We start from the raw sequence: 13,844 nt of genomic DNA on the forward strand, positions 1-13,844 counted from the left end.
ATTATTTAATTAATGCAAATTGCTGGATGACTATTCACTTAAACTTTTCACGGAATTAATGAAATTTAAAAATAAAACAACTTGAGCAGAAAATCTTGAAAATGAAAAGAAGGATGTGCCATGAACATTGGCAACTAAGGCTGGGTTCTAAAACCTGACCAAGAATGCATGAAATGATGGACACTTCTGCAACTGAGATCATGCTCAGAAGCCAGAAAATCCAGGCTCCAACTTATTCCACAGATAAGTCAAGTGTCTCAACAAGACACGTGGCCAGATCCTGAGCTCAGCTGGATTCTCAGCACTGCAGCAAGATCATATTTGTGAGATTCCTAATGCCCCCTGGAACTAAGGATTAAAACCAGCACAGACTGATTGTTTTCCTGAGGGAGAAGTTGAACAGATGAAGTGCAATTATTAGTTAGATTGCAGCTGGTCTGCTAATGACTATAGATGCATTAATGAAGTAGATGCTAGCATTGTTAGAAGATCCTAAAATGCAGCCCTGAAGCATCATACTGCATAACAGCATTGATTCCATGCTGACCAAAAAGGCACAGGGTCATCCTGAAGCCTCTCGACAGCACTCTGAAGCACATCACTTGGGCAACACGGCCTTCACCAGATGCTCCAACAAGGATCTCTCTGACCCTCTCATATAGAAATGTGTGGGACCATGCAGGATAGAACCAGCACCATATCGATTGTTCTTATTTCTGATAAATGGAGGAACAGTAATAGAAAGCACGGAGGGGAATGCAATTTTTGGAATGAGAAGGCATCAAATGAAAAAAAAAAATCCATGCAAATATGGGGGCGTGGGCAACAGTAACACATTTTATCTGTTAAAAGTCTGATTCAAAATCTACCCAGAAAAAAAAATGCCAAATATTTCTGTAGTTTTTGGACTGTATCATACAATTTTATATTATCCTACTGGCCTTGCAACATTTCCAAGATATCTAAAATAGATGCCACCCATCAAAGCTCTACTTATGGCTCCAAAAAAAAAGCAAGTCCCAATGCAACTCTCTCTCTATAAAGTTGTAATAAAAACCAAGGGATTTATTTGAGGAAAGTTCATGAAGGCCAATATTCCTCATTTACTCCACAGTTAACCTTTGCCTGTCCTCAGAGAAATCATCCAGCCATAAAGAGATACCAAATACATTGTTTCCTACTGTTTTTAATGACCTGGCACGCAAAACCCATGACTAGCCTTGGTTTTCTTTCTGCTGATATGTAGTTCTTGGTCATCTAACCAGTTTACAATCTAAAATGTGAGATGTAAGTTGTACAACACAAAACAAGCATGCAGGAGGGTTTAAACTGAAAATCTGAATATAAGCATGTTGCTGAAATCACCTAGAAGTCGGTGGGGGGAAGAAAAAAGTCTGAAAGTTTCCAGGCTTGGCCACTCCAACAACTTATTCCTGCACAGGACAGTTCATTCTGTCAAACTAACAACTTTCACTACTGACCTTTACTCTAAATGAGGGGAAAAAAAGCTGACAAAAAAATCCTGTTGTTAATGATGTACTGTACAGGGACAACCCACACAGTTAAAAGTATAAGTATTGCATATTAGCTATGTGGGGGGGAAAAAAAAAAGTGAGAGGACTGTGTGTAAAAGGCAATGTGAAGTGAGCAAGCAGCAGGGAGTAAATACATTCCTTCAAACAAGGCTCATTTTGGGATATCAACGGCAAGGTCTCACCTCACTTAACAGTGTTGAGATATAGTGATATTATGCAAGTAAATTTTCCTTAATATGAGTCAACTTCAACACCCTGACAGCTCAGCTCACCTACAAACCTCCTCTTTTTCCTCAGATGCAGAGTATAAAACTTATAAAATCATATACAGAGCCCTCAGGGGGAAAAAAAAAGTCACCCCCAAGAGTATTAACTGTTGGCATTCCAGATAACTAAGGCACAAATGGCATAGAACAGTATGGCATGGAACATTTCATATTTATGTATAAACAATTTACATATAAACAGTAACATATGTAAATTGTTTATATGTAAATATCAAAAATTCCCCCAAACATTCACACTGAAAAGCAGAGAGTTGCATATTAATTTGCACAGACCAAAGCAGCTGCCTATCTAAGGAAGATCTTCACAACACCTTCCCTGCTACAACTGCCCCGTAGACCAAGGGAGAGCACGAATGCAGGGAGTTCAGGGCCTAGAAAACAAAAGTATTTAGGCGTCTTCCTGCCAAAGTAGCTCTGAGAAGCTGTCTGTTGGTCATCTTCAACAGACTGGTGAATAAGATGTCTCAAGAAGGATCTGCCCTATGCTGCTGACCCTTTGGACATCATTTCTGGCTCTGAAGACTGAAGATCTAAAATCCTTTGGCTCAAAATACCATCATAGCAACAATGCAAAAAAAACTGTAGGAAGAGCTAAAAATAACCAAATGTGGTTGCCTCACTTATAAAAGCATATCAACTACATTCGTTACTGTGCTCACTGACAGACAGACCCGCAGTTCTAACAAGCTGAGAAACGATGTTCCCACTTTGCTCACTTCTCAAATGGCACCACATCTGGTATTCCAAAACAGTGGCTACAAATGCACCGAAGCACTACTGAGACCAAACTACACAAGTTCAAATCAAAATGACGTGTCCTGCAGTGGGCTCAATCCACTGTAAATTTGAGTTCCTCTAGCAAAAGGCAAGTCAAATGCTGACTAGATGCTCCTGGATTTAGGGCACCATATCCACAAAATTCTCATGTTTTCTGCATTGCAAACTCTGCGAAGATTTCACCGTTCCTAAAAATTCTGAATTACTAAATTCAAATTAAATGTATTTATTTTGACTTATAACATTTATTCCAACAGAACATTAACAGTTTTGAAAATTCAGTCTAGACAAATGCGAAGGTCGTCTTCAAAATTTCTCTTTCAAACAAATCAAGAGACACCACCACCACCAAACTGGCCAAGATGTCTGAGGCAAGTGCTATGCTCTGTTGGCAACGTTCATTCAATGAACTACAGCAGCAGAGTTAGGTGGGGTCATGGAAGGTAGGGGTGTATACATAGCTTGTTCAGCTGTCATCATCCCCGCTGCTGGGAATGTGCACCAAATAACCCAGCATTTTTCAAGAGCTCCAAATAGGAGAATCTGGGAATAAAGTGTGTATCTTGATGGACTTAATCACCACTGATGAGTAATTCTTCTTTCCTACATTAAGGGTCTGCTTGAGGATTTGAAGTTTGGTATTGTTTGGGAGATTTGGAGGATTTGAGGGGAGAAAGAATAATTTTGTGTTTGAAGTCCTGTGCTGGAATTTGCAGGAATGAAATTACCATGCTGTTGACATACTAGTATAAAATTGTCAGCAGGAACAAACAATTCCTGAAGCTTCAGAAACAAAGCTATAGAAATAACTCACCCACAGGCTTGGACATGTCACTGTACTAACGGAGGCTACATTTTCCAGGCCATGACTGCCGACATCTACATTACTTCATTGCAAATCCTCAGAGTAGTCAGGAAAGGAGAAGAAATCCGAATGAGACCTTTTTCCAAAGGCACTGCCTGACCTCTTCACTGATTCTACTTTGCACAGTTTCTCATTAACATGTGAGCTATTAATACCACAGAACTCCACTGGCCTTGGCCAGCATCAGCCCCACTGGCCGGGCACTAGAAAGCACACAGGTAACACAGGGAGAGCTCCTGCTATAAGCACTAAAGAAATTACCTTCAAATTTCCTAAGTAGCACCAAAAATAAGGAGAAAAGTGTACATGCCTGTTACATAGGAATTTTTTTTCTCCTATGATCAGCCTGTCTTTCAGGATACAGCAGCCTTGGTAGAAATTCAGTTATAATTTGATTGCACTGTTGGTCCACCACACAATCCAGAAAAGGATTCTCAGCATGGGGCAACCTGCAAATTCACTACAAATATCACTCCAGAATATGTGGACAAAACTAAAAACTGTAGGACTTGATGTGTGTACATCACAGGGAAAAAAAAAAGCCCCTGACACTGAAAATCCGCAAGAGACCACAACTAATAAACTCTAGGGCAAAGGTGCAAAAGAGATGATGTAGAATAAAGAGAAATGTCTTTCAAGCAATGGAGCCAAGAGCAACATTTGTTTTGAATTCAGTGAGAGGTAAAAGCCACAGTCTGCAATCTGAGAAATTTTGTGGCCTCAAAGGAACAAAAGAAATTATAGTCATCTATGAACAAGGATTCTCAAGGCTTTTGGTCCTATATCAATTAAATACAGCTACTACTGCACAGGTACAGTCTATGCGAGACTGACTGAGAACAGAAATGTTTAAAGGAAACGAGACAACAATCTGCTACATTGTTTAAATGATTATGGGAACAGAAGGTTTAAAATGCTGAAAAATGAAAACAAAAGGTTTCAAAAAATTAGTATGTTCACCCTACTTCTAGTCATTGGGAAAGTATCCTGTGTAGTCATCTTATCTAGACTTAAAGGTGCTATAGAGAACAACTACTTCTGTTGACAAACACTCTCTTAAAATATCTTTGTTGACATACTATAGTACAGCTGCATCATGAACAGGCTTCATTTTCAAGTAGACATTTAAATATATACAGAGAATCTCTGTGTCAGATGCTATGCACCTATATAGCTCATAAAAATAACTCCGATAATTAAAAACCTGCATTGGAAAGCACAGTGACATAGGAGAAACTGGGAATTAACAGACTGGATTAACAGTAACACTTGTCACCAAAAAAGGCAAGTACTGTTCGCTCATAATCTTGCTTACGTTTCTGGCATGAACAATCCACTACTGCACAAGGGTAAGTGTTGAGTTCAGAAACTTGGCCTATTTATGAGACTGAGAAAATTCTAACCAAACCTAAGTTGCCAAGGCTCAGTGTCAAGCAAACTCTGCTATGCACACCGTTCCCGTTAATCTATGTTTAGGATTGCCATGGTGCGGAAAGAGTGACTTGCAGTGCAAGTTGTACATAAGAAGCAAGAAATATGCTTAAAAGATAATACCTTAAAGTATAATAGACTAATCAAAAAAACCCACTGCTGCTGACTAACGGATAACCAGACACACTACATGGGCAGATATAAGTTTATGTTGCCAATGCCCCAGACTTTCTCGAAGTCAGAGCCACAGTTAAGTGCCAACACAAAGCCCAAGGTAGTAAATTCTGCTGAGAAGCAGCCAAGGCCCCTGTAGACATATCCACAGACATACACCTTGGATCACACTTCACAGCAATACTGATCAAAGTGACTTTTTTTTTTTTTTAATCTGGACTAAGAGCAGAGAAAATGATGCCAGGCTAAGCACAACTGGCCCAGTGCAGAAGGGAAGGATGATGACAAAAGCAACAAGTTGCTGCAACACTGATATTCAGGGGCATAGATTTGTTCTGCAGAATTCACGATGCAAGTTAGGTACTTCAAGCTGCATTATCAGTTATGCAAAAAATTACTTTAAAATTATACAGAGGAAAAGATACTAAAAAAAGTATTTTGCAGTCTTGGCCAACAGTAAGTACTCACGTTCAGCAATTTGCTGCACAGGAAAGCCCAGGTAGAAGCTGAATTCCACCACAGATAAGTTTCTTAGCTGCTCACTGACTTCGGACCCATTTAGAAAACCGTATCTGTCTCGGACAGCAAAAACAATGCTCACAGGGCCTTGCCGAAATGCTACCCCAGGCCTACTCAGAGTTATATTCAGTATCTGAAAAGACAAGATTGAAGCATAGTCAGCAAAATCAAATCACTGGCATTTCCATTCCTTCCTCGACAGACTTTTTTTGCTCTAATATGAAGAGCAGGGAGGGCAGATCGCATCAAAACAGAGGAACATCTATTCCAAGTTGTTTCAGCCTGCTGAGTCTCAGAAGAGGCAAAGTTACATGTGAATTCCTCTTCTAAGAGTTGTCCTTTAGGGTCAATCATAATCTAGAATGATCTGGAAGCTACAGTCCAGAAAACTATGGTAATGAAACATTCTGAAAATGGATGTTCTTTAGGTCAAGACCTCCTGCATCATGCACACCCAGAACTGGTGGTTCTAACCACTGGTTAGAACCCTTATTTTGCACCAATGTACACAGAAATGTAGACAAACATCTTCCAGACAGTGAGAAAGTATTTAAAATAACAGTTTACTAAGCTGATAGTCCAATAAATCAGTTTGTGTGTTTTGTCTTCAGTCTACCCAATCACATTGTGTCATTCATTTGTACAGTTCTGAGCACTTTACTACATGTACTATATAGTACTTCAGGTACTATAAAGTTTGTCATTTTTCCTGCTACGATTTTATTTTAGGGTACCACAGATGGGTATTTATGGTGTCAATTAAATAACATGATAAAATTTTTACTAATTTTGGTATTACAACAAAGCCAGATTAAATTTAAGAGTTCAGACAGAAGAGGGAGTTGGTCTCATTAAGTTGAACTCCTGACTTTCCAGGGAGTTTTAAGCTCTGCTAAGTGATTCAGTACCCAGCACATATGCAATACATTTCATATGCAGAGTTCCAGTAGCAGCTGCCACAGACATCATATGTTGCTCTAAGTATTTCTAGACCTCAGAAGCAACTAGCATGTTTGCTTACATAGTGGCAGAGAGCATATAACTCCTACATTCCCTAACAGGATCCCCTGAGTGGCAATGAGACCTGAAAATTGTCTTCCAACAGGAACATTCTAGCCATATTCTACTCTGTAACAATAAAATCTGAAGGGAATGACTTTGATAAGTGTTAGGGCAGCCTTTATTTGAAAAACTATAAAACCTATTATACTCAGTAATGCTTTTGGATATATAATAAATCATCATTTTTGATCATTTTTTCGAAAAGTTTGAAACCAGAGGGATGCGGTGCCATATTATTTTGCAGGGGAAAAAAATCCTGACATCATAACAAAGCCTCATAATTCTACATTATCTAGATAGCAAGTGGTAGCCAGTGAACACCCAACTCATTTTACCAGCTGGATGAAACACAGGACAAGGAAAGGTGAAGAGAAAAAGGGACAGATACACAACATGCTAATCTTCTTACCTGCACAGAGAAGTTGTAGAACTCCTGGCGTTTGCTCATCTCCATGAATGCCATTGTCAGCCCTTTCTCAATGCGCCTGCTAAAGTTGCACAACCGAACATCCACATTCCGAGGAACAAACTGAAGCACTGAGGGCAAAGGGTACACGTTATTCTCACAGACAAGTACTTCCATGAGAGAGAACAAAACGAGCAAGAGAATCCACAGGGCTACCACTTTTTCGTGGAATCCAGGACATGTTTAGAGAAATATGGGGCAAAAACACAGTAGAAATACATTTTGTGTTGGTGCAGTAAATTCTCCACTCATTAATCCCTGTCACTACCTCATTACGCTGTCAGCCAACTAGGCAGGTGGTTTTGTTATGCAAATAGAACCTGAAGAAAATTTTAAATGATACCACTGAGTCTCAAAATCTATTACATGGGTAATATTTTAGTTTAGATGATTAGTAGTCATGGACTTCACATGAACTGCTGCCACACAGCAGCCATGGAAAGAATGCTACATGAGCAATCCTCCTGCTTACATTATACATGAGCACTCTTGCTCACCAGTTCTCCTATGAGAATACTAAAAAGTAGTATTTAAGGTAATCAGAATTTGAAACTTGATTCAAGCACTATAAAAAGTAGCTGTACTGCGATTTTATGAATAAACGCTTCACAGATTCTTTTCGCTTCTCACCTTTTGAAGCAAGAAAAAAGAGTACATCTATTTTGCAATGTGCCAAAAAAAATCCTGAAAAGATAATGAAATTATGACGTTAACTGTTCACGATTTATCATCTCTCAATCACGTATCTGGTGAGTATTTTGCTAAAAAACAAGAAGTAAGATTCAGAGTAGTAGAATGCAGGGTTTTGACTTAACCTTGCATACTTAATCATAAAGGAAGTGTGAATCCATACAAACCTACATCTCCTCCCCTTTGTGTCAAGAAGAACTCACCTGTCTGAACTTGGAATCTGCTATCCGGCACAGTGAAAGAAGGATGCAGCGAGAGGATCATGGGGGCCTCACCACGAAGAAGACTGCTGTTCACAAGCACATTTATGACAGCTACTGCCGTGTAAACAAAAGGACCTGATGTCACCAAGAAAGTAAATTTTGGGGAAATTTTATAAACCTACGAAAAAAAGAAAATTAAAAAAAATCTTCAATGCGGAATTCGACAACACTTTAGACCTACACAGTCTCACGCATTTTGAAGCCACGCAATCAAGAGGTAGGAAAAAGCAATCTTTATTTTCCCAGGAGGGAGCAGAAGCACAAACAGTCTGATAGTGCTGTGTCTTGCAGCCTCTGCTCCAGTGCATCAGAGGCAACTCCCCCATGCTAGGTGCACCTACTAGAATCTCTTCAGAACAATCACATCCCCACACAGTAGCACTCCCCCTCGCCTGCATTGCCTTCAAGTACATAAGAGTTCCCGTACAAAATTGTTGTTTACTTACTAAACCACTTGCATAGCATCTGCATTTCAGTCATATACTGCATAGCGAATACATCCTATACCATTCACACGTGAGATGCAAGAAGCAAAATACACATAATCTGTGTTTTATGGATTTAATTTTCACACTCAAGAACACTTTCTTCCAGAGAACACTACTATCTGCTTATTTCAGCATAGTTAGCACAATTACAATTTTCCTCTTCCAATTAATTTCCTGACATGAGTCGTCTTAAAAACCCTAAGGAGCCTTAGTCATCATGTAAAAGAAATCAGATTTTAAGTTAAATATAACACTAGGTGAATGTTTCCATGCAGACACTCTTATCCACCATTTCTCTGTCACCTAAGTAAAAACGAACTGAAAGTTTTTATTTATTTAAACATATTGCAGTGTCTTCTCTCCTTCAGAGAAACTCTCTCAATATCAAGGAAGCCTGCTTCCCCAGCATTTTTTTCCTCTTTGGTTTACTCCCTCAGTTTGCTTTATTTGCCTAAGGCAGTAACACTGAATTATTTTGGGATGTCCAACATTATGGCCTCACAAATAAATAAATAAATAAATAATACAAACCAGGGACCCAAAGGTTTTGACAAATGTGCACCTGTTAGACGAAGACATGCTAGCACTTTGCAGGTTTTGTGCTGGTGAAGGGATATTTAGATATCCTCAGCTTGAGGATCAGCCTTATAGAAAGCACATTGCTACTTAAATTGTGACCCACGTGTTCCTTACAAGTATTTCTGCAACTGTGTAAAGTGATGGCAGTTGCTGTTTAGATCAGACAGCAAGCAGCTCTCTCCTGTCTTCTAAAAAAACCACATTTCAAAGAGATCATCTTCAGCAGAAGAAACTACCTCACTAGCAGAAAGAAATGAAAAAAATAATCTATGCTGCTCATTATTCTTTTCTTCCTTCTTAGCCCACGAATATATGCAGCACCCAGCTTTTATTTTAAATGGATTTAGACCTACAGAACTCAAATTTGTTTGATATTAATAAAATGCACAGCTCTTTGCAGTTCCTCTTATCTGAAATTTTATGCTTTTATCTCAGGATGAAATGATCTCTGCAGCTTCAATTTGTCAAATGGAAACAGCAGTTATAATGGGTAAGACATGCCAAAAGAAAGTTGCCCGTTACTTGCATAGGAGACTACTTAAAAGGAAAGGAAAAGAGGAATTAGAATTACAAATCTCAGTGACAATTTGCTAGTGATTTCTAAAACTATATATGCTGAGGAAGAAAGGCTTAGTGTAGCCAGCATGCACTAGATTTAGGTATTTCAGATAAGAAACCGAGCCTCTGATAACTAACTTGGTTGTCTCCATCTCTCACCTCTTTCAGTGCACCACAGATGCAGTGTAAGCAGCCTAACTCAAACAGCCCCCTAAAATTTTGCATCAACTTTTTCATGTTAACAGCTAACACTGTTTCTATTTCGTGCTTCGCTGCAGAAGAGTGACAGCAATTCCAGAAGAATGGAAGTGCGTAAAAGAACTTTTAAGTGTAATTTTGAGGTAGGTAGATTAGAACCACTATATTGCAGTGTTATCTAGAGCTCTCTACAACCTAATTCAGACAACAGAAATAACAAAGCCATGCCAGAAAGATGCTGTCTACAAGCTGATTCACAAAGAAGTCTGCAAGGTTGTATAGGATAGATGAGCCCGGGTCATGAATGAGAATAGCTCCTCCTGGCACAGCTCTAAAGGTTCACAAACCCAGCTGTCCATCTAACCCTCTCTCGGAGCTTTCACCTCTACTGTCAGGATAGTTAGACACTAATAAATTAGCTAGCTGAACTACCACATTTTAGAATGCCACCTATTAAGTAAACAAGCACAAATTTCTTCTATTAAACAAGTACAAATTTCTTATCTTAACGCTTTGGGCCAAAAAGCTGGAGAAGCACTCAAAACTCCATGTGCGCTTTGGAGCCACTGCCACAGCAAAAGCTGAGACCTTTCGCTGGAGCAGAGAACCCTTACACCACCTCAAGTGAAGGTGTCCCCTCTCCAAAGTGTGATGGCTAATCCCAGTCTGCTGTTTCCAGGACCAATCTGTCTCACTCAAAGCTCCCTTCCCAAGAGAGAGTGCTTCTTATACAGAAAGTTTTCAAGCCTTGATTTACTAGAGGCTAGAAGATTATTTGGGTAAAACATCACTGTATGCTTATTCTGTCCCTTATGATGTTCCCTAAGCATTTGTTATTGATTACCGTCCGCTAAAATATTTGATCAGATGCACCTTTGCACCAATCTAATCCATGCCTACACTCCACCATATTATGCTGTGTAAACATCTGGCAGAAAGCATAAACTACCCGTTTCCTCACCACCACCTTATTAAGCTTCCTGTAAAGAGCCTGCAGAGAGCGCTTAACTTCCTGAAGACGGGCTACAAAGGCTCACAGGTCTTAAAAACAAAACGAAGCTTCTGCTTCTATGCACATTAGGAGCCTCAGGCAATAATTTTCTCACCCGTTTTATACATCCAAACGGCACCAGCCAGAATTTCAGCAGCAGTGAGAAAGGATGAAGCTGGTGCAAGTCCACGTGCTGACATCTTTGAAAGGAGTATTTAACTGCCTGACAAGGAACTGATCTCCTTACTTTGAAGGCAGAGGTTTACCAATTTTGGATTATACAAACCAATACTCCAAGGTCAGGCCCAAGCCCCCACATTAAATTCAGCAACAAAGACTGCATGATAAAATTTCCAAGCACAAATGAGGCTGGTAAAAAGCTTTTTTTCCTGTTGGCATGAACTTAATACACCAGGGGTCCTGGCAGCGAGTCACTGCCAACACTATTTTATTTCACACCCCAGTTCAACAAAGCTAAGTCAAGGGAACATTGTATAACAGATCTTACCCAAGTTGTCATAAGGTTTACATTAGAGGAAGCTGACAAAAATTGCTCTTATTCAAACAATAGGGTCTTATTCTTTTGCAGATGCAATACATTGAGATCAACTGCAAAGAACGAACTTCAAAATTTTAGGTTATTCTCACTTTACTCTAAAGATTTTGCTAGGAAAAAATTGACAAAAGTTTTTTTCTTTAGGCAGGATTCAAGCCTCTTTTTTTTTTCAACTTCGACAAGTCAATGTTTCAAATAATAAAGAAGCAGGGATCAGAGTTTCAACTGAAAAACTTGGAAAAAAGTGTTTTAATTCTCCTTGCAGTGTTAAACTTGGTTTGTACTTGAAGTGAGCAGTAGTTATATCCACCGTTGCCATGGATTTTATTTTTAAAGCATACATTATTACCGAGTTAAATTTAACAAGACTGTCTCCCGATTTACGATGCATTACATCACAGCAGGGCAACAACATCTGTAAGCTGTAATAGGAGACACAGTAAAAAGGCAGCCTAGAGAAGTGCGCTGCTTTACCGTAACCTACAAATGTACACACGTTTCCTGGGTACTCTCAAGTAACAAAAGTCAAGTCTGTTTGATTAATTAAGTTTAGTAATATAGACAAATTCTGTTTAAAATTTTGCATTATCTCACCATTAAACATGTTGGTACCATAAGACAGCTCTTTATTTAAAATAACAGTTTTGTTAGTATTTCACCATTATAAGTGAAGACATTTGCTAGTGATTATTTTTAGTGCAGAACCCATACCCAAGGCACCACGAAGGGAATGCAAACAACAGCAGCATTCTAGCATAAAATAAGCATAACTGATTCCACAGAGATGCTTTCTCCTTTTGATAAAAAAGAATTTGCAAAGAATGAAGCTGGACTAACTGCATTATTTATAAAAACAGTTGCTTCTGAGGAGCCTTAGGGCCAAAATATCCTATTGAGACCTTTACAAGGGAATAGTGCACATGAAAGGAACGAATTTAAAGGGCAAAAATATAAAGAAGGAAGACACCAAATCTTGGTTCCAATCAGCCTTCAAATATTTAGCAATAGATTTTGTCTTACTGCTGTTACTATTAAGAGGGTAAGTGCTTCCATATTATTGAGGCGTATAAGGTCATTGAAAATTAGTGTAGTTCTATCATTGTGAACTTTTGGCTTTTACTTGACTATGCCAGTTTGCACGATCAGAAGGTATAACTCACAAACCAGAAGAAAAATCTGTTATTTACAAAAAAACCCTAAAAAAGCTTATAGGCAGGCATTGCTAAAAGGACTTAAACCAAACATAATTTATAGTTGCAGCTCACTGTGGTTGAAGTTTGGCAGAAATTCGTAACACTCTTATCTTGACTAGGTAGTAGAGAGGGATGTTCTCAAATACCAGACAGGAGTTGTTTAATTACTGAGTGCAGTGATTATGGCAGGAGCTGTCAAAACACTGTTTCCCCACACAGATCAGCAAGCAGAAGTTAGAGGCACCAAACGATCCTGTGCATGGAGAAACTCAAGCTATGGAAACATTCAAACTGCTATGTGAGTTAACTTCATAATGAAAATGAGATCATAGACTGAAAAAAGCAAGATAACGTGGTGTTGGGCTATCACATCCAGATGAACACAGACATGAAAAGTTGCAAGTGCAGCTGAACCTGCACCTACACCAGTACTTCCATTAAAACATTTCGTTTTGTCCCCAGTGTTAGGTATCTGATTATATGACAAAGGTACCCCCAAACTACCTCTACAGTCTTTTCCTCTCAGACAGAGGGTTTAAGATAGAGGGGAAGAACAGAGTCTCACTTTGAGGTTAGGAAACAACACTGAAATATAGCTCAAAGATAATTCTTTAAACATCAAAGCAGAAGCAGCTTTCAAAAAAAAAAACCCAACCAAAAAACAAACAACAAACAAACCCAGACAAACAAACCAAGAATGCAGCAATTCCTAGCCCTGTGAGTGGAGGAAGGACCTGAGTCACACCTATTTGAAGGCTTAAAAATAACATCTTACCATTGCACACCTGATTTTTTTTCCCTGCCTTTTTCATCTGCCAAATCCTGTATTTGGGATTCCACTAGTTCCCCTGCAAGTGTTGATGGCCTCACTTAAAACATAAAATATCACACGGCTGTGCAGAAGGTTTTGTTTTGTTTAAGGTGCTAAATATATAATCAGCTAGCAGAAGAAATAAAACTTTTTTACAGCTATTTCAAAGGGTAACATCTTTTCAGTTCAGTTTCAATTCAGCAGCCAAAGGAGCTGAGCAGTAGAGGCTGGGCACTGCTTGCTCACCTCTGGCAAAACCAAGAAAGGTCTGTCCTAGAAAATGCTGACATTCTAAAAGTAAAAAAGCTGATGTCATATTAATGTTATATTAAAAAACAAGCAAACAAACAAAAAACCACGAACATGACTAACATTTGAGTTAGAATAAACCGCTCTCTGAT

The 13,844-nt window shown here is 39.0% G+C and overlaps 1 protein-coding gene across 3 annotated transcripts in view; it reads right to left on the reverse strand.

The window, feature by feature from the left end:
• KIAA1549 (KIAA1549 ortholog) overlaps positions 1-13,844 on the reverse strand; it is a 148,340-nt gene that overhangs the window by 58,466 nt on the left and 76,030 nt on the right. For all 3 annotated transcript variants that reach the window (XM_065653319.1, XM_065653328.1, XM_065653335.1), the window contains exons 4-6: positions 8,010-8,187; positions 7,060-7,187; positions 5,538-5,721 (exon numbers count right to left, since the gene is read on the reverse strand). In XM_065653319.1, coding sequence (XP_065509391.1) covers positions 5,538-5,721; positions 7,060-7,187; positions 8,010-8,187 — 490 coding nt within the window. The remainder of the gene's footprint in view (positions 1-5,537; positions 5,722-7,059; positions 7,188-8,009; positions 8,188-13,844) is intronic.

This window comes from Caloenas nicobarica, chromosome 1 (genome assembly GCF_036013445.1).
Source record: "Caloenas nicobarica isolate bCalNic1 chromosome 1, bCalNic1.hap1, whole genome shotgun sequence".
Taxonomy (NCBI): domain Eukaryota; kingdom Metazoa; phylum Chordata; class Aves; order Columbiformes; family Columbidae; genus Caloenas; species Caloenas nicobarica.